The sequence below is a fragment of the Cyprinodon tularosa genome, unplaced genomic scaffold (genome assembly GCF_016077235.1).
Source record: "Cyprinodon tularosa strain WSP-4 unplaced genomic scaffold, ASM1607723v1 ctg7, whole genome shotgun sequence".
In the NCBI taxonomy this organism is placed as follows: Eukaryota; Metazoa; Chordata; class Actinopteri; order Cyprinodontiformes; family Cyprinodontidae; genus Cyprinodon; species Cyprinodon tularosa.
The window spans coordinates 5,025,743-5,052,989 of NW_024039451.1; the positions used below are offsets into that span (position 1 = coordinate 5,025,743).

Below are 27,247 nucleotides of genomic sequence, written 5' to 3' on the forward strand. Positions count from 1 at the left end.
TATTTTTTTCAGGAGGGAATTTTCTCATGCATCATAGTTTTTAATATAGCTCAATAAAATAGATTTTAATCAAAAATGTGCTTAATTATTTGCAATTCAACTGAAAAGAGTGAAATCATATTATATTCTACATGTATTTTAAGCTTTTACTTTAGTTACCAAAAATTGAAGTCACAAAGTCAGCATCTATAAAAAATGTGAATTTTCTATGGTAACAATAATATGTATGTTTTTCCATACCGCTATATTATTTTATGTTCTACACAAATAGGTAGAAGGCTGGTGATTTAAGCCACATTCACGCCTTTAAGAAAAAGGTAGGCCAATAAACGGTCATTAATAAAGAAGTTTGATGTTGACAATGTGCTAATAAAGTTTCTTTATTGTAAAGTTTTGATCAAAGAAAAAGAGTGGTTTTTTACAAGACAAAACACACACAGGGCAAAAAGGGTTAAAATACCATAGTAACAGGGGTTGTTATGTAAAGCCCATTCAAGAGTTAGGGGGAGATTCACAAAGGTGGATTGTAGGTGGAATCTGAGGTAACCATATGTTGAACTCAGGGGCACTCAAGTCAAGTCCTCAAGAGCTACCAGTAACTTTCAGATACATCTCTTCTCTAACACACCTCAGTTGAAAGGCTCAGTCCCCTCATTTAGCCCAGCAGAGGCAAGGTAACGAGCCACTCATTTGATTCAGGTATGTTAAAAATGGAAGAAGCTCTTGAGGACTGGATCAGAGCACCCCTGGTCTAACCCATAGAGATAGCCAGGAAATTAGGGCATTGCGCTTGGATCCCAGAGGTTCTGAGTTCAAGCTCCACCCCCGAAGACTGCCACTCTGGGTCCCTGAGCAAGACCCTTAACCCCCACACTGCTCCCCGGATACCACACAATGACAGCCCATTGCTCCTCAAAAGGATGGGTTAAATGCAGGGACTGAATTTTGTTGCTTTGTACTTGCAACAATGTAATGACAATAAAGTTTAATTCTATTCTTTTCTATACATGGCTATAGCTATCACATTCCATTTGAGGAGCCATTCCCAAATCAGGGATTATGTAAGAAGTGTCTTACATGAACTAAGAGGTAGAAGAATGGGACTGTTGCTTAACAGACCAAAGTCCTCTTTAGGAAGTTTTCATTTCTATAACCAAATTCCTGTATCTTCTATGAGCAAGGTTTTGGTCATAGAAAATACAAGAATGTTAAAGAGACAATGAGGGATGGCTAATTTTGCAAATCACTGTAGTGTATTTTCATATACACTTCTGTAACCTCAGGTAAATATGCTTCACATTTCATAAATCACAACAGAACGCATAGACGGCCAAGCATGTTTAGCAGGCCATTTTGCTTGGAACCATGCAAATATTCCCCAGCAGCACATGGATGCAAATCAAAATCTCCTTCTGAGAAATCACTGTGAAAGCAACCACTGTCCGCTAAAGATAATATACCCCTCCCCTGGGTGTTTTTTTCTCTCTCATTATTTAATGAGCAGTCAAAGAGGCGCATGCTCATTCCACACAGGTTGCTTCACCTGGGATGCGTTGCTTAGTTTCCTCTGGCAAGGCAATAGAGAAACACTTGTTGGATGTACAGTTAGAGGATGTCCTGTTGTGGATGTAAATGATGTTCAACAGGTTGGATCCGAAATCGCTGGCTTATAATTATATAAGATAACTGAAGATAGGAGACTGGACGTCACCTTTCTGTTTAATCTTTGTCAGCTCAACCAGCAAGATTTCAACCATTTGTAAGTAACATGTATATAAAGCTTTATCTTTCATCTCCTGTCAAGAATTGAAATATGTGACAAAGTAAGCGTAGAAAGGAAAATTTACATGTCAAATGAAAGAAAAGGGGTTGCATTTTATATTATATTTTCCTCTGGGGCTCAGGTATTAAAGATGAGGTACTGAGTGCAAACAAGAACAGATAATAACCCCCGCTGGATTGTCACCACGGAGACAGAAGCTCCTGTGCGTTAAATCTGATCCATGGTACTACAGTGTTTTGTGTTAGGGGAGATATGATATAAAGCTGTCTGTTTTGATGATATAAAACATGACAAGATACTTTTTCTTCTTGCAGGTATTTGTCTTGTAAAACAATGGGAAAATGCTGCAAATGCAATGGGAGATTACTGTGTATGTGCCTACTGCCATGTATGATGACTGGCCATCTTGTGATTTACATCATGGTGACCATATTTGTCACCATCTCCTATGCACCCCCAAAAATAACAATTCACTACATTGCTCCAGGGATTTCTGCCAATTCCTCCGCTTTGGCCTCTCATCCGACTGGCCCTTTCTGGAACCTTCGACTGGAGGAAAGCGCACTGTGGAACCAGTTGCAGCACACCTGGGACCGTCAGCACAATCCAATATTAAGAGGAAACATGACTGGGATGCAGAGAAGGCCTAATGGTCAGCCTTTTGCACAAATTGAGGACAAATGTATGTCTGACTGCATGTCACACAAGTGTTCAGTTCCTCGTGTTAATGACTTAAACAGCATGCCAGAGCAAATCAGGGCATTTATCAAGTCAATGCACTGCAGGGATTACCCCCTTCTTATCAATCAGCCTGATATGTGTCAGAGGAACAATGACAGCACTGATGTGGGGTCTTTTATGCTTCTCATTGCAATTAAATCGCAAATTGGGAACTTCGAAAACCGACAGGCCATACGTGAAACATGGGGGCGGAGCGGGCTGGTGAGGGGCGAGTTCAATAAAAAAGGGGGTCTAGTACGCACGGTTTTCTTACTTGGAAGGCAGGACTCAAGCACAGGTCCATACCCAGACCTGAATAACCTTTTGGAGCTTGAGAACGAGAAGTATGGGGATATTCTTCAGTGGGATTTCAGAGACACATTCTTTAATTTGACCTTGAAAGACTTGCTTCTCTGGAAATGGCTCCAACAGTACTGCCCTACTGCCGCTTTTGTCTTCAAAGGGGATGACGATGTTTTTGTTCGAACAGATGCCCTACTAGATTACTTGCAAAACAAGCTGGAAGAACATAACCTTTGGAGGACATATACCAATGAAACTGACATGAATTTGTTTGTTGGTGATGTGATCAGCAATGCGATGCCGAACCGAGAGCCCTCGGTGAAATACTACATACCTGAAAGTTTTTACAAAGGTGTGTACCCACCCTACGCTGGCGGAGGAGGGGTGGTGTATTCAGGTTCACTTGCTTTACGTTTGCAAGAGGTGTCTGAAAGGGTTCGCCTTTTCCCAATTGATGATGTGTACCTGGGCATGTGCCTGAACAGACTCGGGCTCTCTCCAATTCACCACCCGGGCTTCTTAACATTTGATCTCCCTGCTACAGACAGGAACAATCCATGTGCGTATAGATCTGTTCTGCTTGTTCACAGACGGAATCCAAAGGAAATGCTGACCCTGTGGAAACAGCTCAAAAACCTGCCTGCTCAATGCTGAGTCTCATTTGCAAAGCAAATAAGATTCAGTAAGTACCAGACGACTGCGGCCACTACACAAATTTGAAAAGAAATTACACACTGTGGCCAGCTGGCAGTGCATGGTAAGGTCACCTTTAATCAACCTTTCCTGTGGAGAAAATATGTTACTCCCATTAGGAGACTCATCTACCTCAAAGGGTACTTTATTACAGTAGTTTTACAAAGCAATAGCACACATTGAACTCCTGTTTCCTGATTGATTATGCAGTTTTGCGCTATTTAAAACAATATTACTTTACTATCTTAGGAAGATAAATATACGGTAGATGGATATATTTGTGCTTATGGAAAGATTTCTCCACACAGGCATAAATATAAAATAAACATTTAGGACCTTTAAAGATGCATTAGATTAAGTGAAACATCGAGTTTTAATAAATTCTAACAAGAAAAAAAAATATGCTCACAGGTTCAGATTATTAAAAAAAATACATACTATATATATATATATATATATATATATATATATATATATATATATATATATATATATATATATATATATATATATATATATATATAGTATGTATTTTATATATATATATATATATAGCAGTCTGTGGGAGTATTATATACTCCCACAGACTGCCACTCTGGGTCTCTGAGCAAGGCCCTTAACCCCACAGTGCTCCCTGGGCACCCCACAATGGCAGCCCACTGCTCCCCAAGAGGATGGGTTAAATGAAGTAAATTTAAGGTCATTAAAGTTCACCTATTAGTAAGTAAAAGGGCCATATATACAAGTTGAAATAACTCTAACCTTGTTGTTGACAACAAAAAACATTTTCTAAGGAACATTAAATAATATATTTGTGGGACTATATGTCTAACTGTCATTGTGATTCTGTTATTTGAAAAAAATACAATAAATTTAAATTTTAAATTAAATTTATCTACTGAACTTATGTTTGATTTATTGTGGTACCCTAATGGTGAAATTTAGCCCTTAAAAAGCTAACAGAACATTTATGTAAAAAAAAAAAGACCATGGTAACCAGGGCACTTCACTTGGTGCACAATGCATATTTGTTCTTTGATATATTCATTTAATTACTTGTCTTTAAAAAGAGGCTAAAGTTGCAAATTAGTTTTCTCCGACAACATGGAGACATGTGGGGACTACAAATCAGAGGAAAGTAACTAGTTCCAGTTACCTAAGCAACTTTTAAAAGAAAATGCAATTGTAATAATGGTTGTAATTTGTCTTGCTTTTAACTATTAATTAAATAATAATCATATGAGCGTATCGCTACCCTTTCCTGAGTAAACTCTCTGGTTACTCCACCCACAGTTTTTGTGAGCAGGTGAATTCAAAGTACCTAAGCAGATATTAAAGCAAGATCTTCTTTAACCTTTCATAAACTTTGCATTACCTACAGTTAGGATTGGTTTTATAAGATTATGTTTAAAACAATTAATCTGGAAAAGTTTTTCGTCTGTCCCAGTTTGTTATTTTGTAATCCTGTTATTTGTTATTTTGTAATCATGTTATTTATTTGAATTTTAGAACTTTATTTCATGACTTTGAAATACCACTTGCCCATAAATCTCTGTCTGTAACAGGGGTTCCCTACATAGGGGACGGGACCCCCTGAAGGATCGTTTATGGAGGACCAAAATCTATCATGAACATATAAATGTTAATAAAATAAATAGATATAACATTTATTTCATTTTCTAAAACAAATATTGTTATGCATTTTATGCATTTTGCAATTTGCTATTGTTCCATTAAATTGTAAAATGAAAAAATGAATAATTTAATACCCCATTCAATAAATAAATAAATAAATAAATAAATAAATAAATAAAAACATTTAAAATTATTGACAGAAATTATGAACAGCAATTTTACAAAATAAATGTACTTAAAAATGAATTACTTGACTCTCTCGCTATATATATAGATAATATAAAGTAAATGAGTGTAAAATACATTGTTGGGGGTCACCAGTCTGTTGCATTGTTATTTTTGAGGGTTGATGATCTTAATGGACCTTATGGAAGTCCTGATCTATTTAATTTGAAACAGCAAATCAGATGTTACGCGCTTATAATTAACCAGAACCAAGTACTGATTTAATCTTACTTGAGTTGTTTCTTGGAAGACTACTTTTTTTTTAACCTGTGTAGAAAAAATGTTATAGTACTACTAGTAGTACACTTTCTACTCTAGCCTCCTCCACTTTTAATAGATTATATTTCTATACATACTACTATAATCTTTAAAACAGTGTGTCTTATTTCTAACATTCACAATTGTTTATGTTAGACACTTTTATCTTTGCTGTTTTAAGGCTTTTGAAGCTTTCTGGAGTGAAGAAATAATTTGATTTGGTTCTGTCTGTTCATCTTTTATGAGTCGATGGTAACAGATGCTGGTAAGAGGAAAATACAAGAAAAGGGAGTCTTCATTTTGTCTTTGCTTTGGAATAGTGTGAAATCGTTTTTGAAGAAAGAATTATTTAGAATAAAATGCTTCTTACATTGGGATTTTAAGATGCCCCTTTATTTTTATTTTTTACACTGCTTCTAGTTCTCTGTCTTTTCTGACAAATTTCCATAATTGGATCAAAACAATTTCCTGGTTCAAAGCTATAAAAATGCTGTCTTTGCACCTCCACTCTCCTCAATCTCTCTGTCTCTGTGATATTAAATACCATACTAGTCTAGCCATAACTATTGATCACTGTACTAATATGCAGACAGTGGGGTTGAAGTAATGCACTCAAGAGATAAAAGTCCATCTAATGACCAGAGTAGAAGCATCACTGAGCTGATAAACACTCAGGAGAAAACTAAAACAAAAGGCAAGAAGCTAGGGACACATGTAACACAATTTTCTTTATTTGTTTAGTTTGCAAAGTGTTTCCTTTTCGGGACTTGAACAATCAAATAAGAATAACTGCAGTATAGGAGATAGACAGTTTAGATAATGCCTAAATTCAATAGGGGGTTTAAAATATGCTTTCAGTGACATTTGGCCATTTTTAAATACCAATTAGTCTTACAGTCATTTGGAGTGTGGAAGGAAGCCAAAGTAGCCACAAATGCACTGGCAGAATGTGAAAAGAAGGCTATGATTAAAATCTGAAACCATCATGCTGTAGGAACACAGTGCTACCATAATATAAATAATCTTAGAGGATTCTTCATTTATTAATGCAGTGTCTAACACTGATTAAAGTTATATTATTTAAAATAATTTGATTTGATTAATTACAAGTTATTTTAAGCCTTACCCTGCAGCAAGAAGGTTTCGGGTTCGATCCCCAGGCCGGGATCTTTCTGCATGGAGTTTGCATGTTCTCCCTGAGCATGCGTGGGTTCTCTCCGGGTACTCCAGCTTCCTCCTACAGTCAGAAAAACATGACTGTTAGGTTGATTGGCTTCTCTAAATTCTCCTTAGGTGTGAGTGTGTGCATGAATGGTTGTTTGTCTATGTGTTGCCCTGCGATGGAGGGTTAACAGTCCAGGGTGTACCCCACCTCTCACCTGTAGATAGCTAGAGATAGGCACCAGCACCCCTCGCAACCCGAGCTGGGATAAGCGTGACAGAAAATGTACGGATGGATTAATTAATTTAATTCGATTTTGATTAATTATAGAGAATTCACAACATGCCATCTCAAAGCACTTTACATGGATAGTTTAACTGAGTTACACAGTCAGAGTACTGGAGTTTTTTTCCTGTTAAAAGCAAGTTTTCCTCTCAATTGTCACTACATGCATGCTTCGGGTGAGGGATTGCTTTCAAGTCAAAGGGTCGATGCAATCAGCTGGTTTTCCTTTGATAGAAATAAGACTATGATCTTGTTGAATTGTCTCTGTAAAGTGCCTTAAGATGTGTTGTGAACAGGAAATTAAATATATATACAGTAAGGAAAATAAGTATAAAGATATATATATACGGTATACATATACACTGCTGTTCAAAAGTTTGGGGTCACTAAAATGTCCTTATTTTTGAAGGAAAAGCACTGTACTTTTCAATGAAGATAACTTTAAACTAGTCTTTACTTTAATGAAATACACTCTATACATTGCTAATGTGGTAAATGACTATTCTAGCAGCAAATGTCTGGTTTTTGATGCAATATCTACATTGGTGTATAGAGGCCCATTTCCAGCAAGTATCACTACAGTGTTCTAATGGTACAATGTGTTTGCTCATTGTTCAGTAATGTTCACACATCTGAAAACAGTTTAGCTTGTTACAGAAGCTACAAAACTGAGCTTCCTTTGAGCAGATTGAGTTTCTGGAGCATCACATTTGTGGGGTCAATTAAACGCTCAAAATGGCCAGAAAAAGAGAACTTTCATCTGAAACTCGACAGTCTGTTCTTGTTCTTAGGAATGAAGGCTATTCCATGCGAGAAATTGCTAAGAAATTTAAGATTTCCTACAACGGTGTGTACTACTCCCTTCAGAGGACAGGACAAACAGGCTCTATCCAGAGTAGAAAAAGAATTGGGATGCCGTGTTGCACAACTGAGCAAGAAGATAAGTACATTAGAGTCTCTAGTTTGAGAAACAGATGCCTCACAGGTCGCCAACTGGCATCTTCATTAAATAGTACCCGCAAAACACGAGTGTCAACATCTACAGTGAAGAGGCGGCTGCGGGAGTCTGGGCTTCAGGGCAGAGTGGCAAAGAAAAAGCCATATCTGAGACTGGCCAATAAAAGAAAAAGATTAAGAAGGGAAAAAGAACACAGACATCGGACAGAGGAAGACTGGAAAAAAGTGTTGTGGATGGATGAATCCAAGTTTGAGGTGTTTGCATCACATAAAAGAGAACGTTTGTGAGATGCAGAACAAATGAAAAGATGCTGGAAGAATGCCTGACGCCATCTGTTAAGCATGGTGGAGGTCATGTGATGGTCTGGGGTTGCTTTGGTGCTGGTAAGGTGGGAGATTTGTACAGGGTAAAAGGGATTCTTAATAAGGAAGGCTATCACTCCATTTTGCAACGCCATGCCATACCCAGTGGACAGCGCTTGATTGGAGCCAATTTCATCCTACAACAGGACAATGACCCTAAACACACCTCCAAATTGTGCAAGAACTATTTAGAGCAGAAGCAGGTAGGTGGTATTCTATCGGTAATGGAGTGGCCAGCACAGTCACCAGATCTGAACCCCATTGAGCTGTTGTGGGAGTAGCTTGACCATATGATACACAAGAAGTGTCTATCCAACCAATCCAACTTGTGGGAGCTGCTTCTGGAAGCTTGGGGTGCAATTTCTCCAGATTACCTTAACAAATTAACAGCTAGAATGCCAAAGGTCTGCAATGTTGTAATTGCTGCAAATGGAGGATTCTTTGACGAAAGCAAAGGTTGATTTAAAAATAATCTTATTTCAAATGCAAAACATTATTTCTAACCTTCTCAATGTCTTGACTCTATTTTTCTATTCATTTCACAACGTATGGTGGTGAATAAGTGTGACTTTTCAGGAAAACACAAAATTGTTTGGGTGACCCCAAACTTTTGAACGGTAGTGTACACCTGGATAAAATGGTTAAAAAGCCACCATGGACACAGAAATAGCTTAAATATTACAAAACTAATAATGAATAACAATACTAAGAAAATAAACTAATGGGAGGCATTGTTTCTCAACCATGCTTCAATAGAGTGGTTTGAGAAAAAAAAATACATAAAACAGGCCCGGACAAAAATGGTGGTATCTACTTAATATATTGTTGCCCAACCTTATTAAGCAATATAACAAGGTTATATATTTGGGATAAATTAAATACATTTGGTTGAATCATGGCTATTTGCTCAGATGTTTAGGTTTTTTATGTTTATAATCCTTAAAACAACTGCCGCAAAAGTAAAACAAACATGAATCTTTTAATTTTATCTGAACAAGTTATGTGTTTTACTTCCACCCAACAGCTTTACCTATTGATAGGGTGAACATGTTGAGCTGGTGATATACTGCTTTATCCAGGAGAGGGAGTGTAGACCACTTGGTTGACCGACAGCTGCCGAGGTAAGCTGGCATTGAGAAACGCTGCTTTTTTATTTATTTATTTTTATTTTATGAAAAAGAATCTAAGTAAACCGATTAGATAAATTTAACAATCCTACATTCTTGCCTAAAAAAATGTGTTTGAGGTCCTAGAGGGCATATTAAATGCTGGACAATGAAGGACACTCATGATGCATCCTTCAAATCCAACAAATACAAGATGCATTTGTTGGCTGTACTTGAAAGAGTCTTAGGAGGATTCTTAAACTTGAAAAGCCTTTAGCAGGACATAGTCAATAAACATGGTCTTCAAAGGAGACAGCACCTACTGTAAAAGGAGACACTCAGAATGTGTTTATAAGCTCCATCTGATGTAGAATGTGCTTAGTCATATTTAAGCCTGTTTTAAAGCTGCCCTATAATATCATGGCAATATCTGCTTCTTTTAAGCCTTACATATCTAACATTAAAGCAGATTAAAAAAAAAAGAAACAAAGCAAACATGGTCAACATTAGTCAAGCTTTTGCAAATGTAGAAAGCAAAGAGGCTCAGAAGCCATGCAAGGATTGGATATTTCCATCTGTACTGGTAAGTTCAAAGTTTGCTAAAGGTGTGAGGGTGCCACCTACTGGCCAAGAGGAGCTAAAGTTGTAACTATCTGTAACATTACGTTTCCGTTTGTGAGTTCAAGAAAAGGGGGAAAAGCTTTTAGGTTTCCGGCAGAAGCTCCCCAACTCCTCCAAAATACAGTTTGACAAATGCATAACAACAAAACAGAAAAGAAAACCTGGATTTTTTTCTCTCTTTCTAATCTTAATAATCACAGGTTGAATAATATTGCTTTTGCTGCACCATTACTGTGTTAACAGTATACAGAGAGAATGTATTATTTTCATGAAATTATAATGAACCAATATATTTTATTACTGAGTCAAACAGACTTATTTGAAATGCATCTAGATCGGCTAAATTTCACTTGATTTTGGCTGAGCAGTAGTTTGGTGGATAAATATTATTTGATGTTCGGGTATACATGGCTTTACTTTGTTATATTGTATAATGATCAAACATTTATTGGTTTTGATTAATTTTTGTCAACAGTTTCAGACTCTATCCTCATTAAACCATCCAACTCAACACACCAGCCTGCTTCTTGGATTTTGATTAAGAGGGTGTTTAGCTTTCTGTATAGCTGAGCGTTTGTTTAAGAGAACAACACTTAGTGAGGGCAGAACAGTAATCAAACAAAAAACATGTCAGAAGGTTGTAAAACCTCAGGCTTTACACACAGCTTAGATTAACAAAGTGGCACACCAATAAGAGCCTCACTTTTTCTATTGATATATTAGTTTCTTACAGAGGAACACACAAACTTTAGGAGTATTGCTGCACCATGTTTTTCCACTGTTTACATTTGATCACAGCTGAACTTTATAGTATGGAAATGTTCCGAAAGCTGTAAAAAAAAAACACAATCCACAGTTTATTGTTTTTTACCTTTTTTGGAATGACTATGACTTGGATGACTGAGAATCTTCACCAGCAAAACAAAATTTATTTTATCTTATTGTCATTTTATATAAAAAAAATGACAATAAAAGTTGTCTAACTCTAAAGAAAAATAGGGCTAGTAGTAAGGTTGGCCCTTAGTCTTACCATAAATTAAAAAAAAAAATAAACAAAGAAAACAAGCAAGTTGCTGGAAAAATTACCCCTCAAATTACACTTGCTTAACACTATATGCTGCTCTATTGAGCCTAACTGAGGCCATAAATTTGTTAAAAAATGAAATTAATAAAAACTGAAAAAGAAGATTAAAAATATATATATACCTGATAAAAAAGGTTTGTTCAAAAGAAAAAAAAAAACTTGCAATAAAACAAATATTAGCCTTTATCAAAATCAAATATCCTAAAAGTCTGTACAATCTCAATATATGAATTCAAATAAACAGACACTACTGCTAAGAGCAAATCATTTTAATGAAAAAAAAAGGGTGAACATGCAGACATTTTTCATAATTTTGTTGCCTGTGCATTCATCATTTTCGCATTGTTCATTTCTTTAAAGAAGGTTGTTGTTGCTACAGCATTAAGTAATGGCATGGACAATGAGGCTCTCTTACATTCTTTTGTTTGCAACAGTTAAAGATTTCAAAGGTTCCTCCTGTATCTCTCCTTTCTGCTTATCTCTCAGGACAGAGCAGACTCATGAGAACAGAACAAGCGGAAAGGAGAATGACGGAGTAGAACAGTCTTTACGGAGCTTTTTCGGAAAGCAGACAAGTTCGTGCCTCTGCTATTTGAAAATTGTGTTTTGTTAGATAGTAATTATATCGGATGTAAAACTAACTTCAAAATCTGTAACTACGGCTAAAGAAAGCTAAAGAGGGAAAAGTGAAAGGGGTTGGAGGACGAAGGGAGGTTTTTTTTTTTAACTTTCACGATTACTTGATTATTGAAATAATCCTCAACTAATTTAGTAATTGATTAATTGTTAACTGGAGTATAGACTCTAAAACATGCCATTAGCGGACAGAGCAACCCATTTAGATCAATAATTATACCAAAAAAACTATAAAACATTACCTAAAACGTTTCACGGACTTCGAAGGAGCCAGTTCAGGTAGGACACGGTCTACCTTGGAACCAGCCAATGAATTCGAACGCACCCATGGGCAAAAATTTTTGCGGCGGAAATACGTCACCAATCCGTCACTTACTCATCATTAAAGATTAAATATTTATCTTGCAAATCTAAAAAAATATAATAATATATTCTGAAATATTTACATTTTATAATTACATTTTTGTTTGTCTTAATCAAGGTCATTGGGTCAGAGGGGCGGCGGCCTAGCGCCCTCTATTGGAGACTCTATATAAGAAAGTCACTTGTATGTAAAATGTGTTATTGTCTCAGAAAATATTCCCAATCTTGCTTCCTAAGTGGAATGAATGCTTTTCAAAACAATGTTGTATATTAAATTTGCATATGCAAAGGTTGACATTTCTCTATTTTACTGAGTGGTGTTTATCCCCCCTTTAGTAAATAAAAACCCTGACAGTAACATAGCCACTAGGTAAAGAAAGGGCAAAATGCTTAAGCTGCTCTTTCTAAGTGTTTGTAAAGCACTCCAATATCCTCCATGCTGACTGTTTCAGCAGGTTGTGTTAAAAGCCGAGAATCCCACCTCCACATACAAGCAGATAACAGATGTCCCCTAGGGGCCAATAATGTATATTCTATTCTATGACATTACAGTTCATTTAAAAAAAGTGAAAATACAAAATGCTTTTATTTGATAAAGTGCCCATAAATAATAGCATTAAAAAAACAGCAAAATATTTTCATTCGTTATATTGTCCATAAATAAAAGCATAGTCTTTCCGCCAATTAAATGATCAGTGCAAAGCAATAATTTTATCTTTGTATGTTTGTGTTTATAAAACCATCTTTCAAGTCATGGTGTCTTCAGACTGGAGGCAGTGGAGCCCCACCGGTCTTCCACCACTCTGCATATCAGATATACAGTGTTTACACCCCGGACCGCATCAAAAAATTTGAAAAGGTGGAAAGTCGCCCTCAAAGTTATTGTGGACTTTCCAGACATATTTGCGGGGTTGAGTGCAGTTATGGCCCTTGTGAACATTTCTCTGAGCAGGTACCATGTGGACATTTTCCTCAGCTCCCTCATATTGCTCCCTCTGCATCCTGTCCTTCATCATCCTGGCCCTCATCATCTTGACTTTCAGCATCTTGACTGTCTGCATCTCCTTCACCATCCTTATCTCCAATATTTCTAGTGTTCTCTGGCAGCCACTGCTCATCACTGCTGTCAGTATACTCATCATCAGAGGAGTCAGAGGGAATTTCCTCAACTATTCTATAGTTTTCCTTATTCTTTGCTGCACTTGTGGTCTAAAAGTATGAGAAAATTATAATTTTACTAACACAAACTACAAATGATCAGCATAAAAAATTATATTTTTAAAACTAACATAGTTATACTCAAAATGAATTTAATTGGAAGCAAAACAGTTATAATGATAGATAAATCAACTACATGACTCATGTTAAAAATATAGTCAGCAATGCATGATGTCCACTGTGTTGGACACATGGTTAATCACAATTTCCTACTTGCGTGAAATAAAGTTTTCCAAACTAAGTTAATAATATTGTTACCTAGAAACTCCTGCATGTCAGCATACTTTTTTTACCTCTAGGATTCTCCGAGAATAGAAGGATTGAGAGGATATTCCAGGAGAGGTCATTGAGTGTGTCTGTCTTCCGGCCATCTTGGACTCCGATGACATTAACTTGTAGTTACAACAACTTGCCACTGAATTAACTTCAGTGGAGGGGAGCAGTAGAGAGCCATCTAAGGACTGATATGCAATACCACCAAACAAACCACTGCATTTAGGAAACAATGACTTCTAATATCTGTCCACTGTAGTGACCGCTATGCACCAGAGTTAATGTGGCTTCCACCCTGGATGAGCATTGAACATTACAGAAATCACAACAAAGTACAATGTGAAAAAAGAGCAAATGTGCAAAATTAGTAAAACTTTGTGTTGAATTATGGTTAATAAAAAAAAAGTATAGTAGATACTGGTATGGATGTTTAACTGTTACAATCAGCTGGCTTTGAGGACTGATTATACCAGCTCTCATGTTTGTACGAAAAATGAGGTTGCTATGGTAGCGATGCAAAAAAGGGGGTCTTTCTCAAAGATTTTTAGTTGGATATTTAACCGATTACATGCCTCCGAACAAACTAGCCGCACGGCTAAACCACACGATACGAACAATATTCCTTCAAGGTGAGTGCTAGACAGGTTTGATGATGACATGTACCAGGTACATCAAACAGTTTGGGACAGGCAGCCACTGTCTCGCCTTATTATCCTTTGCTTTATCACATGTGCGATCTTGTGCTGAACAAACGGCTATAATTCTGGCATAATTAGGTGTACTGATGTCATGCTTTCACTTTTTATTTCAGGACAGATAGGGGAACGATGTGTTAGAGCTGTTTTTGTAGAAAATATTTTTTAACGGACACGGCAAATTTGGCAAAATGTGCAAAATTTGTAAAACTTTGTGTTGAATTATGGTTAGGAAATAAAAAAATATAGTGGATACTAAAAGGGGTGTTTAGCTGTGACAATCAGGTGGTTTTGAGGAAGGGTTATACCAACTCTCATGCTTCAACATAAAATGATGTTGCCATGGTAACAATGTAAAAAAGGGGATAATTTTGAAAGATTTCAGTTGGATATTTTACTGATTATATGCCCCCGAACAAACTAGTTGCATGGCTAAACCACACATGATATCAACAATGTTCCTTCAATGTGAGTGACACATCTGATGATGAAAAGTACCAGGTTTCATGTTTGTACAAACAGTTTGAGACAGGCAGCCATGTGTTGATGAGCCACTGTCTCGCCTTATTATCCTTTGCTTTAAAAAATGTGCGATCTTGTGCCGAACAAACACCTATAATTCTGGCATAAAAAGCAGATGTGTCAAGCAACGAAGTAAAAAATACTTTGTTACTGTACTTAAGTACCCTTTTCAGGTATCTATACTTTACTCCATTACTTATTTTTCTTCCTACTTCTGACTTATACTCATTACATTTTCACACAAGTATCTGTACTTTCTATTTCTTACATTTTCAAAACAAACATTACTTGTTACTCTTGGCTTCAGTTTAATGCAGAGGTCACAGATTAGCGGACCACGGTCTGGATCCGGACCCACCTGCTGGCTAATCCGGACCCAACCTGATTTAAAACATTTATAAATTACCACATATTGTCTGACGACTGTGTCTAAACATCACTTGCGCCTCTTCTCCTGTTACCGAAAAATCCCACATCCTCTTTCACCACTCCGCACCCATCCAGACCTCCTGCACAAAGCAAAGCCTACAGCCTCCGCTGTTCCTCCTGTATTACTACGCTCCCACTTATCCTCGGAGCTCGAGGAGAGCATGCGCGATATTATCATTAAAATCATAGGAGCAAGACATTCAGAAATTAACGCTTAATTTAAGATGACATAGGCTATTAAAAAAATCTCCATCCAGCATATGTGCAGTTTCTGATGGAGATGAGAAATCTGCTACCTGGTCTGTTGAAGTACCAATAGTTTGCATCCAATCTTTTAAATAAACGGTGTTAGCTTTTTGAAATATATAAAATTATGCTCTAATTTGTAATTACCAAGCTGTTGTTACTATATTTTAATTTGACGAACCGGATCTTCTCGCCGTTCTTTTCCCTGTTTGATGCGATTGCAATAACGGATCTTGACCTGGCCGGACCGGAGCGGACCCTGCATAGTTTGAGTATGTTTGGCTCAACCTGCTGCTTTGAAGCAGGATTTTCCACCATAAACAGAATCAAAAATAAATATGGATTCAGGCTCAAAATGAGCACCTTGATATGTGCTTGAGAATGGCTTTGTCTACCTTCAAGCCCAGGTTTAAAACCTTACAGGGTAGCCTAAAGCCCACTGCTCTTATTTAAAAAAAAAATATGTGAATCAGGAAAATGAAGCTAAGGCGGAAATTCAACTGAAGAAACTCTGATTACTTCCATTCAATCTGAGGCTGATCCGCCTCCGACGCAGCCAACCCGCTTCAAGCCACTTTCCTTGATGCCCAATCATCTTCCAGCACTCTACTTAAAGCCACTCCAAATCATCTCTAGGCCTGCTCTTCAACAAGCGCAAGATCCATCGCTCCTATGTCGGACTTTGATTCAGACAACCCACCTCCATCCCCTTCTCCACCATTGTAGTAAGCTCATCCGACTCCTCCTCGATGCTCCTTCAACCTCACCTCCAGTGTGTACTCCCTCCAGACTTTCATGGAGTTCCCTGTCACTTTAAACGGTCCGGCAGAAGACCGCCACGTTGAGCCTGGTTCTGCCAGAGATTTCTTCCCAAAGGGGAGTTTTTTCTCTCCACAGTCGCTTCATGCTTGCTCTTCATGGACAGTTTATGCAAACTTTGTTCATTCAGTGACATCTAACTCAAGCATCACCCTGTATACCAGCCTCTATGGATTAACCAAACTTCACCTATCTAAACTCCACCACCAGTTTCAGGCCCGGGGGGAATATCCTTATTCTCATACATCAGTTTATCTGCATTAAAGTATAAACCAGCATTTATGTTTCCTGCCGAGGCCTGAGCGCCAAAGTTCAAACTATTGTATCAATAAACTCTTCTAATTGCATCTTTCTCTCTCTGTGAGTTTTTCAGATTGAATTCACTATATACTGAAAGATTGTTGTTCTCTAGTGCAAAAAACAATTTACATTTTAAAATGGATTTTTTTTTAATTCAATGTATAAGACCTAATTTTATTTCAGTGTTAAATTCTGTTTAAAGGAACAGATCATTGTACATGTCTCCGGACCTTTACTGGTTGATGATTTTCTTTTTCAGACCCCACTTATTTTTAATTGGTTACCCCTGGTTTAATGTTTATAAATATTTATTTCATGTCATGTGCGCCATCCAATGAAGATCATTGGCGCCATCCACACCTAGTGAAATCTAGTCTAACTGGATGGGTTGTATAATGCAAAAACACATTGGTTAGCTATTCGTCTAATTTGTACTGATGCCAAAGGAAGTCATCAGAAGCAAGCAGGTGTTCGTCAAACTGAAAACGTGAATTGTCTATGCCATGCTACAGTGTTGCATTCAGAAAAAGATGTCGAAATGTCTGAAAGGTCGGACACAGGAGAGAGCATATCGGGAGATGGAGACCAAACACCTCCCTCATCCTTGATTGATGTAATGCTTTCACTTTTCATATCAGGACAGATAGGGGAACGATGTGTTAGAGCTGCTTTTGTGCAAAATATTTTTAAACAGACATGATACTCTGTGAAAAAAGAGCAAAATTGGCAAAATGTGCATATTAGTAAAAAATGTTGTTGAATTATGGTTAAAAAATAAAAAAGTATAGTAGATACTGATATGTTGTTTAATTGTGACAATCAGCTGGCTTTGAGGAACGATTATACCAACTTTCATGTTTCTACAAAAAACTCATAAAAAGGGTCGTTTTTTCAAAGATTTCTGTTAAAAAAATTGGACGGAATAGAAGCCCCGGAACAAAGTAGCTCCAAGGCCAAACCATACATGATATCAAAAAAATCCCTTAAATGAGAGTGCTAGACAGGTCTTATGATTACATGTACCAAGTTTCATGTTTGTAAATCAAACACTTTGGAAGAGTCAGTGATGTGTTGTTTAGCCACCGTTTAATGTCTGATGTCCTGCCAAACAAATGCCTATAACTCTGGCATAGTAAGTCATACGGGTGTTATTCTTACACTTTTTAATTCACAACAGGATAGGGGAACGAATCTTTGGGGCTGTTTTTGTTCAAAATGTTTTTGTAAAGACACAGCACTCTGTGAAAAAGGAGGAAAATTGGCAAAAATTTGTACAAGTTTGTGTTGAACTATGGTTAATAGATCTAGAACCATCATAAATACAGAAATCATTTCTAGACTGTATGAATCAGCAGGCGTTAATGATCAAATTTAACAACTTTCATATTTAAAATTATGTTGCCATGGTAACAATGTAATAAAGGGGGTCAGTTTGAAAGATTTCAGCTGGAAATTTAGCGCCCCCGAACAAACTAGCTGCACGGCCCAACCATACATGATATCAAAAAATTCCTTCAAAGTGAGTGCTAAAAGTGCCTGATGATGATATCTCCAAAGTTTCATGTTTGTACATCAAACAGTTTGAGAGTGGCAGTGAGGTGTTGTTAAGCTACCCTCTGGCATTGCTTTCTAGCTTAATTGCCTGTATGATGTCCTGCAGAACAAATGCCTATAACTCTGGCATAACAAGGTGTGTCGATATGATTCTTGAATTGTTTAATTCAGGATGGATTGGGGAAAGAAGCTTTTTTTGTTCAAAATGTTTTTGAAAAGACACAGCACTCTGTGAAAAAAGAGGAAATTTGGCAAAATTTGAAAAATGGATAAAAGTATGTGTTGAGCGATAGAAGGGTCTAAAAATGTTCTTTACATAATTTTGTGTTTGTACATCAAATAGTTGAGAAGTGGCAACGATATGAAAACATTTGTTGTTTTGGATTTTCGGCTGTGAATTTTGGAAACTCTCATTGGATTTCTATTGGGGGGGAGTGTGACTTCATCGTGGTCTGGGCCAAACTGCAGGAAAACTGTAAATCCCACACAAATTAGGGTTACATTTCCTGAAAAATTAATACGTTTTGATGTATAGTTTATTTAAATTGAGTGAAAAATTAGGGAGTGAGAAGACTTTGTTAGGAAAAACCAGAACGGCTTTAAAGCTAGAGCACACACTCTGACAGTTAAAGAACTCCGCCCACAGACTTGCATTCTAAATTTAGAACTCCGACAGTTAAAGAACTCCGCCCACAGACTTGCATTCTAAATTTAGAACTCTGACAGTTAAAGAACTCCGCCCACAGACTTGCATTCTAAATTTAAAAGTCTGACAGTTAAAGAACTCCGCCCAGAGACTTGCATTCTAAATTCAGAACTCTGACAGTTAAAGAACTCCGCCCACAGACTTGAATTCTAAATTTAGAACTCTGACAGTTAAAGAACTCCACCCATAGACTTGCATTCTAAATTTAAAAGTCTGACAGTTAAAGAACTCCGCCCAGAGACTTGCATTCTAAATTCAGAACTCTGACAGTTAAAGAACTCCACCCACAGACTTGCATTCTAAAATTTAAACTGTTGGACCATACACATACAGACCGGAAGTCGGTGTGAACAGATCTTAGAAGCTTGAAGAAAGGAGTTTTTTTTTTAAATTTTTAACCATCTTAGCAATGCCTGAAAAAAACAACAAATCCTCTAAAACCTTCTTTGACTTTACTGATCAAGAGGAGTTTTCTTTGACAGATTCAAATGAAATTACGAACTCAGAAAGTGACAACACATCTCATAAGGAATCTTCTGAATTGGATTGCAGTGGACCAAGGCACAAACGTCTTATGAAGACACATCACTTTGTATTACAAAAGGATCCAAAAATTTCACAAGGAGAATCTTCATCTACCCCAGACACAAACTCACCAGATACAAAAGTTAAGAAATCAAAATGCAAACCCTCTAAAACCTTTCAAAGGAGGGAACATACACTATATTGCCAAAAGTATTTGCTCACCTGCCTTGACTCACATATGAGCTTAAGTGACATCCCGTTCCTAATCCATAGGGTTCAATATGACGTCGGTCCACCCTTTGCAGCTAGAACAGCTTCAACTCTTCTGGGAAGGCTGTCCACAAGGTTTAGGAGTGTGTTTATGGGAATTTTTGACCATTCTTCCAGAAGCGCATTTGTGAGGTCGCACACTGATGTTGGACGAGAAGGCCTGGCTCTCAGTCTCCGCTCTAATTCATCCCAAAGGTGTTCTATCGGGTTGAGGTCAGGACTCTGTGCAGGCCAGTCAAGTTCATCCACACCAGACTCTGTCATCCATGTCTTTATGGACCTTGCTTTGTGCACTGGTGCACAGTCATGTTGGAAGAGGAAGGGGCCAGCTCCAAACTGTTCCCACAAAGTTGGGAGCATGGAATTGTCCAAAATGTCTTGGTATGCTGAAGCATTCAGAGTTCCTTTCACTGGAACTAAGGGGCCAAGCCCAGCTCCTGAAAAACAACCTCACACCATAATCCCCCCTCCACCAAACTTTACACTTGGCACAATGCAGTCAGACAAGTACCGTTCTCCTGGCAACCGCCAAACCCAGACCCGTCCATCAGATTGCCAGATGGAGAAGCGCGATTCGTCACTCCAGAGAACGCGTCTCCACTGCTCTAGAGTCCAGTGGCGGCGTGCTTTACACCACCGCATCCGACGCTTTGCATTGCACTTGGTGATGTATGGCTTGGATGCAGCTGCTCGACCATGGAAACCCATTCCATGAAGCTCTCTGCGCACTGTTCTTGAGCTAATCTGAAGGCCACATGAAGTTTGGAGGTCTGTAGTGATTGACTCTGCAGAAAGTTGGCGACCTCTTCGCACTATGCGCGTCAGCATCCGCTGACCCCGCTCCGTCAGTTTACGTGGCCTACCTCTTCGTGGCTGAGTTGCTGTCGTTCCCAAACACTTCCATTTTCTTATAATACAGCTGACAGTTGACTGTGGAATATTTAGGAGCGAGGAAATTTCACGACTGGATTTGTTGCACAGGTGGCATCCTATCACAGTTCCACGCTGGAATTCACTGAGCTTCTGAGAGCGACCCATTCTTTCACAAATGTTTGTAAAAACAGTCTGCATGCCTAGGTGCTTGAATTTATACACCTGTGGCCATGGAAGTGATTGGAACACCTGATTCCAATAATTTGGATGGGTGAGCAAATACTTTTGGCAATATAGTGTATCTTTATGGGGACCAGAAAAAACATAGCTCTTGAAAAAGGAACGCAAAAAGGAGAAAATGACTCAGAAGATTTGACATCGTACAGATACAGAAGCAGTACAAGTGAATCATTAAATTCATCACTTGAGTTAAGTTCTGATTCATTTGGGAAGTCAACTATTGAAGAAACATCTCCAAGTCCATCTGCCTTTTTAAGTGATGTCTGCCCTGTTAATTTAGAGATGATTAGCAAGGTTGGAATGGATGAATCCAAATTAAAGGAGACTAAAAAACCTTCCCCTGATCTAATGTGTGGAGTTCAAGAAGATTCTTCTTTGACAGATTCAACTGAAGCTATGGACGCAGGTGAAAGCACATCTCATAAAGAATCTTCTGAATTGGATTGCAGTGGACCAAGGCACAAACGTCTAGTAAAGACACGTCATTTTGTATTACCAAAGGATCCAAAAATTTCACAAGGAGAATCTTCATCTACCCCAGACACAAACTCACCAGATACAAAAGTTAAGAAATCAAAATGCAAACCCTCTAAAACCTTTCAAAGGAGAGAACATATCTTTAAGGGGAGCAGAAAAAACATAGCTCTTGAAAAAGGAAAGCAAAAAGGAAAAAATGACTCAGAAGATGTGACATCGTACAGAAGCAGTACAATTGTATCTTTCCAGTCATCACTTGAATTAAGTTCCCAAGATAATTCCACAATACAAGATGAATGTGCTGAAATATTACCTGCTAATGAGGAAATCATCACAGAGTGTGAGATAGACCATACTTTCAACCAAAGTAATGGGCATGACACTTCTGAGACATTTGGAGAGTCAGGTATTCCAGAAATATCTTCAAGTCCATCTGCTGTTTTAAGTGATGTCTGCCCTGTTAATTTAGAGATGATTAGCAAGGGTCGAATGGATGAATTCAAATTGGAGGAGACTAAACCTTCCTCTGATCTACTGTGTGGAGTTCAAGAAGATTCTTCTTTGACAGATTCAACTGAAGCTAAGGACTCAGGTGAAAACACATCTCATAAGGAATCTTCTGAATCGGATTGCAGTGGACCAAGGCACAAACGTCTAGTAAAGACACATCATTTTGTATTACCAAAGGATCCAAAAATTTCACAAGGAGAATCTTCATCTACCCCAGACACAAACTCACCAGATACAAAAGTTAAGAAATCAAAATGCAAACCCTCTAAAACCTTTCAAAGGAGGGAACATATCTTTATGGGGAGCAGAAAAAACATAGCTCTTGAAAAAGGAACGCAAAAAGGAGAAAATGACTCAGAAGATTTGACATCGTACAGAAGCAGTACAAGTGAATCATTAAATTCATCACTTGAGTTAAGTTCTGATTCATTTGGGAAGTCAACTATTGAAGAAACATCTCCAAGTCCATCTGCCTTTTTAAGTGATGTCTGCCCTGTTAATTTAGAGATGATTAGCAAGGTTGGAATGGATGAATTCAAATTAAAGGAGACTAAAAAACCTTCCCCTGATCTAATGTGTGGAGTTCAAGAAGATTCTTCTTTGACAGATTCAACTGAAGCTACGGACGCAGGTGAAAGCACATCTCATAAAGAATCTTCTGAATTGGATTGCAGTGGACCAAGGCACAAATGTCTAGTAAAGACACGTCATTTTGTATTACCAAAGGATCCAAAAATTTCACAAGGAGAATCTTCATCTACACCAGACACAAACTCACCAGATACAAAAGTTAGGAAATCAAAATGCAAACCCTCTAAAACCTTTCAAAGGAGAGAACATATCTTTAAGGGGAGCAGAAAAAACATAGCTCTTGAAAAAGGAACGCAAAAAGGAAAAAATGACTCAGAAGATGTGACATCGTACAGAAGCAGTACAATTGTATCTTTCCAGTCATCACTTGAATTAAGTTCCCAAGATAATTCCACAATACAAGATGAATGTGCTGAAATATTACCTCCTAATGAGGAAATCATCACAGAGTGTGAGATAGACCATACTTTCAACCAAAGTAATGGGCATGACACTTCTGAGACATTTGGAGAGTCAGGTATTCCAGAAATATCTTCAAGTCCATCTGCTGTTTTAAGTGATGTCTGCCCTGTTAATTTAGAGATGATTAGCAAGGGTCGAATGGATGAATTCAAATTGGAGGAGACTAAAAAACCTTCCTCTGATCTACTGTGTGGAGTTCAAGAAGATTCTTCTTTGACAGATTCAACTGAAGCTATGGACGCAGGTGAAAGCACATCTCATAAGGAATCTTCTGAATCGGATTGCAATGGACCAAGGCACAAACGTCTAGTAAAGACACGTCATTTTGTATTACCAAAGGATCCAAAAATTTCACAAGGAGAATCATCTACCCCAGACACAAACTCCCCAGATACAAAAGTTAAGAAATCCAAACGCAAACCCTTTAAAGCCTTCTTTCAAAGGATGACATCTGTATTTAAGGACAGTACAAAAAACATAGTTCTTGAAAAAGGAACGCAAAAAAGAAAAAATGACTCAGAAGATGTGACATCGTACAGAAGCAGTACAATTGTATCTTTCCAGTCATCACTTGAATTAAGTTCCCAAGATAATTCCACAATACAAGATGAATGTGCTGAAATATTACCTGCTAATGAGGAAATCATCACAGAGTGTGAGATAGACCATACTTTCAACCAAAGTAATGGGCATGACACTTCTGAGACATTTGGAGAGTCAGGTATTCCAGAAATATCTTCAAGTCCATCTGCTGTTTTAAGTGATGTCTGCCCTGTTAATTTAGAGATGATTAGCAAGGGTCGAATGGATGAATTCAAATTGGAGGAGACTAAAAAACCTTCCTCTGATCTACTGTGTGGAGTTCAAGAAGATTCTTCTTTGACAGATTCAACTGAAGCTAAGGACTCAGGTGAAAACACATCTCATAAGGAATCTTCTGAATCGGATTGCAGTGGACCAAGGCACAAACGTCTAGTAAAGACACGTCATTTTGTATTACCAAAGGATCCAAAAATTTCACAAGGAGAATCTTCATCTACCCCGGACACAAACTCACCAGATACAAAAGTTAAGAAATCAAAATGCAAACCCTCTAAAACCTTTCAAAGGAGGGAACATATCTTTAAGGGGAGCAGAAAAAACATAGCTCTTGAAAAAGGAACGCAAAAAGGAAAAAATGACTCAGAAGATTTGACATCGTACAGAAGCAGTACAAGCGAATCTTTAAATTCATCACTTGAATTAAGTTCCCAAGATAATTCCACAACACGAGATGAATGTGCTGAAATATTACCTGCCAATGAGGAACTCATCACAGGGTCTGAGGTAGATCATACTTTCTACCAAAGTAATGGGGATGACACTTCTGAGACATTTGGACAGTCAGGTATTCCAGAAATATCCCCTCAGTCAAGTTCCCAAGCAACATCTATTTTACCAACAGCTTCAAAGCTGAATAAGACCAAGACACTGGGCACACTGATTCAAGTGAAACCTTGCAATGTGCCCTCACCACAGAATGAACTGAATAGCACAACATCGGCTGCCACAGTATCTGACCTCAGGTCTTTCAAAACAAATTCAAGGCGTGAGGATGAAATTGGACGACTGGTACCAGAGGAGATCCAAACTGTGGTTAAACTTACTGAGATGGCAAGTGGCATGCCTTCCCCAACTACTAAAGAGTTGAATTACACCGCATCAGACCAATTAATATCCAAACTCTGTCCTCTGGATGTGGATTCATCAGAACAAAGTGGAGATGAAGGGAAATTAATCAAGACCAAGACACTTGGCACACTTATTAAAGTGAAACCTTGCAATGTGCCCTCACCACAGTCTGAAGAGAATAGCACAAAATCAGCTGCAGCAGAATCAGACCTCAGTTCTTTCAGTACAAAATCAATGTGTGAGGCAGAAACTGGAGGATTTCAACCAGAGGAGATTAAAACAGAGTTTAGACCTATAAGTAAGATGGCCTTACCCATAAAAGGAGAGCATACTGGACAGAAGCGCAATCAAATGGATATGGCTGTCTACAGTGATGGGACTAACGGCGTTGAAAGTAACGACGTTACTAACGCCGTTACCTTGTTTTAGTAACGAGTAATCTAACTAATTACTTTGACTGTAACTATAACGCAGTTACCATTGCAGACACCCCGTTACTGCGCGTTACTCAGGTCGCACAATGAACCTTTTTTCATGATAGGACTCGTGCGCAGCTGCGTGAAGCTGACACCCCACCCACGTCAAAAAACTCTGCAAATAGACTGAATGGTTAGTGCAACGTTAGTGAAGATTTGTGCAGAAAAAAATATTGTTTGTGCTACTTTTGTTTAAGAGATATTAAAGATTATTTTTAGGTCATCCAGAGGTGCGCGCCTTGTCATGAGAGAGGGGAGGATGAGAAAGGCTGATGTATAGTGAGATTCCGTCTGTCAGTTGGGTAGGCGGGTGTCTCCGCTGGTGGGTGTTAACGTACAGATACACAGAGAGATGGAGAGTGAGGATGACTTCAGCAGCAAAACAGCGTTTTCCACATGGAAATACCGGCGTTAGGTCGAGCTGCGTTTCCCCATCACATACGGTTTCCCCTGCATCTCCGCACAGCGCAGGCGGCACGAATCACCGCACACGCGACAGGAAACGCGCATGCTCGCTAAAGGCGCGCAACAGTCGCCCTGTGCTCGCGCCACAGGAGAACTATGGAGAACGTGAACGATCAAATGATAGCCTATATGGAGAAAGGGAGAAATATGGATGGATGGATGGATGGATGGATGGACGGATGGATGGATGGATGGATACTCTGCCTTCTCAACCTACTGTATTTTTTATTTTAAACATTATTTGATGGCCTTTGTGGCAGGGATGGAGATCCATATTTTATGTCACACACAGAGTATAGATAGATAGATAGATAGATAGATAGATAGATAGATAGATAGATAGATAGATAGATAGATAGATAGATAGATAGATAGATAGATAGATAGATAGATAGATAGATAGATAGATAGATAGATAGATAGATAGATAGATAGATAGATAGATAGATAGATGTTGCAGTACACAGGATTTCAGAATTAGACATCCCCAGTTATTAATTCCATATACTCACCAGATCTGAATGCCCTGTTATAAAACTTCACATCGCGTTCCCCCCTGATGTCATTTACGTTGAGTTGCAATAAATGCAAAACTCTCTGCAGGTTCTTGTCTTTGTCGTTCGCTCTATTCAGCTGGCTTTGGAAAGCCAGCTGAATAGAGCGAACGTAAACGCAAAAGTAACGCAATAGTTACTTTTACTAGTAACTAGTTACTTTTATTGTGGAGTAACTCAGTTAGTAACTCAGTTACTTTTTGGGAGAAGTAACTAGTAACTATAACTAATTACTTTTTCAAAGTAACGTGCCCAACACTGGCTGTCTACAGCAAAACTGCATCTATGCCAGCTGCGCAATTTGATCTCTTTAAACAAACAACGATTAGTGAACTGGTAAGAACCTTTGACAATTTTACCAAAAAACCCATGGCAAATATTCCTGCTGAGGTCTACAAGCAATTGGATACCATCAGAGAAATAATGATTTCTCTCATAGAACTCCTCTTTGAAGACTTTACAAAAGGCAAACTTATGCTGCTTAAGAAGGGTATTCAAATGGATATGGATGTTTACAACAAAATTGCATCTATGCCAGCAGAGCAATTGGATCTCCTTAAGCAAGTAGTGATTAATGAACTGGTAAGAACCTTTGACAATTTTATCGAAAAACCATTGGCAAATATTCCTGCTGCAGTTTACCAGCAACTGGATACCATCAGAGAAACAATGATTACTGTCATAGAACTCATCTTTGAAGACCTTGCAAAACATGTGCTGCTTAAGAGCTCCTCTCAGGTATATGGGACAGCAAAAGATCCTGAGACAGTAAATCCAAGTGAAGCTTATTCAACCACCTTTTTCCCTATACTTAACGACTGCATTGAGAGATCTTGTTGTCGAATCAGAAGGTGGTGGAATATTTGCTTTAAAAAGAAAAATAAGGTTGCACCAATGGAGGACTTGCAGTAATGACAAGGGTTCTTAACTAATCTAATGTTTTTATATACATATTTTTATATTTTTTTGTTTTTATTTTATTTTTTTTTGTTTTTTTTATATATTCATATATATATATATATATATATATATATATATATATATATATATATATATATATATATACATAAAAATATATAATATATATATATAATTACACTCCTCTCAAAAAAGCAAACTCAAAGCCCTTTACATATTAATTAGGGCTTTGAGTGTGGGTTCTCTCCGGGCACTCCGG

The 27,247-nt window shown here is 37.9% G+C and overlaps 2 protein-coding genes across 3 annotated transcripts; both read left to right on the forward strand.

Annotated features, from left to right (window-relative positions):
* Positions 1 to 1,546: 1,546 nt before the first annotated feature.
* LOC119772069 (N-acetyllactosaminide beta-1,3-N-acetylglucosaminyltransferase 2) lies at positions 1,547 to 3,902 on the forward strand. 2 transcript variants are annotated; one of them, XM_038268352.1, is made up of 3 exons: positions 1,547 to 1,759; positions 1,905 to 2,006; positions 2,098 to 3,902. In XM_038268352.1, the coding sequence occupies exon 3, from the start codon at positions 2,117 to 2,119 to the stop codon at positions 3,458 to 3,460; it is 1,344 nt and encodes a 447-aa protein (XP_038124280.1). In that variant the 5' UTR covers positions 1,547 to 1,759; positions 1,905 to 2,006; positions 2,098 to 2,116; the 3' UTR covers positions 3,461 to 3,902. The 2 variants fall into 2 exon arrangements, with proteins under 2 accessions (XP_038124280.1, XP_038124279.1); XM_038268351.1 differs by lacking the exon at positions 1,905 to 2,006.
* Positions 3,903 to 22,929: 19,027 nt separating this feature from the next.
* LOC119772038 lies at positions 22,930 to 26,982 on the forward strand. Its single transcript, XM_038268308.1, has 3 exons — positions 22,930 to 23,625; positions 24,292 to 24,945; positions 26,708 to 26,982. Exons 1-3 carry the CDS (start codon positions 23,025 to 23,027, stop codon positions 26,980 to 26,982), a joined length of 1,530 nt encoding a protein of 509 aa, XP_038124236.1. The 5' UTR covers positions 22,930 to 23,024.
* Positions 26,983 to 27,247: the final 265 nt, after the last annotated feature.

Excerpts from the sequence above, each read along its gene's own strand:
- LOC119772069 (XM_038268352.1), top strand. The coding sequence starts at position 2,117 with ATGGGAAAATGCTGCAAATGCAATGGGAGATTACTGTGTATGTGCCTA.
- LOC119772038 (XM_038268308.1), top strand. The coding sequence starts at position 23,025 with ATGATTAGCAAGGGTCGAATGGATGAATTCAAATTGGAGGAGACTAAA. Across the intron at positions 23,626-24,291 it reads TGAGACATTTGGAGAGTCAG|GTATTCCAGAAATATCCCCT; the intron begins GTATTCCAGAAA and ends TTGGACAGTCAG. Across the intron at positions 24,946-26,707 it reads AATGGATATGGCTGTCTACA|TTTACCAGCAACTGGATACC; the intron begins GTGATGGGACTA and ends TTCCTGCTGCAG.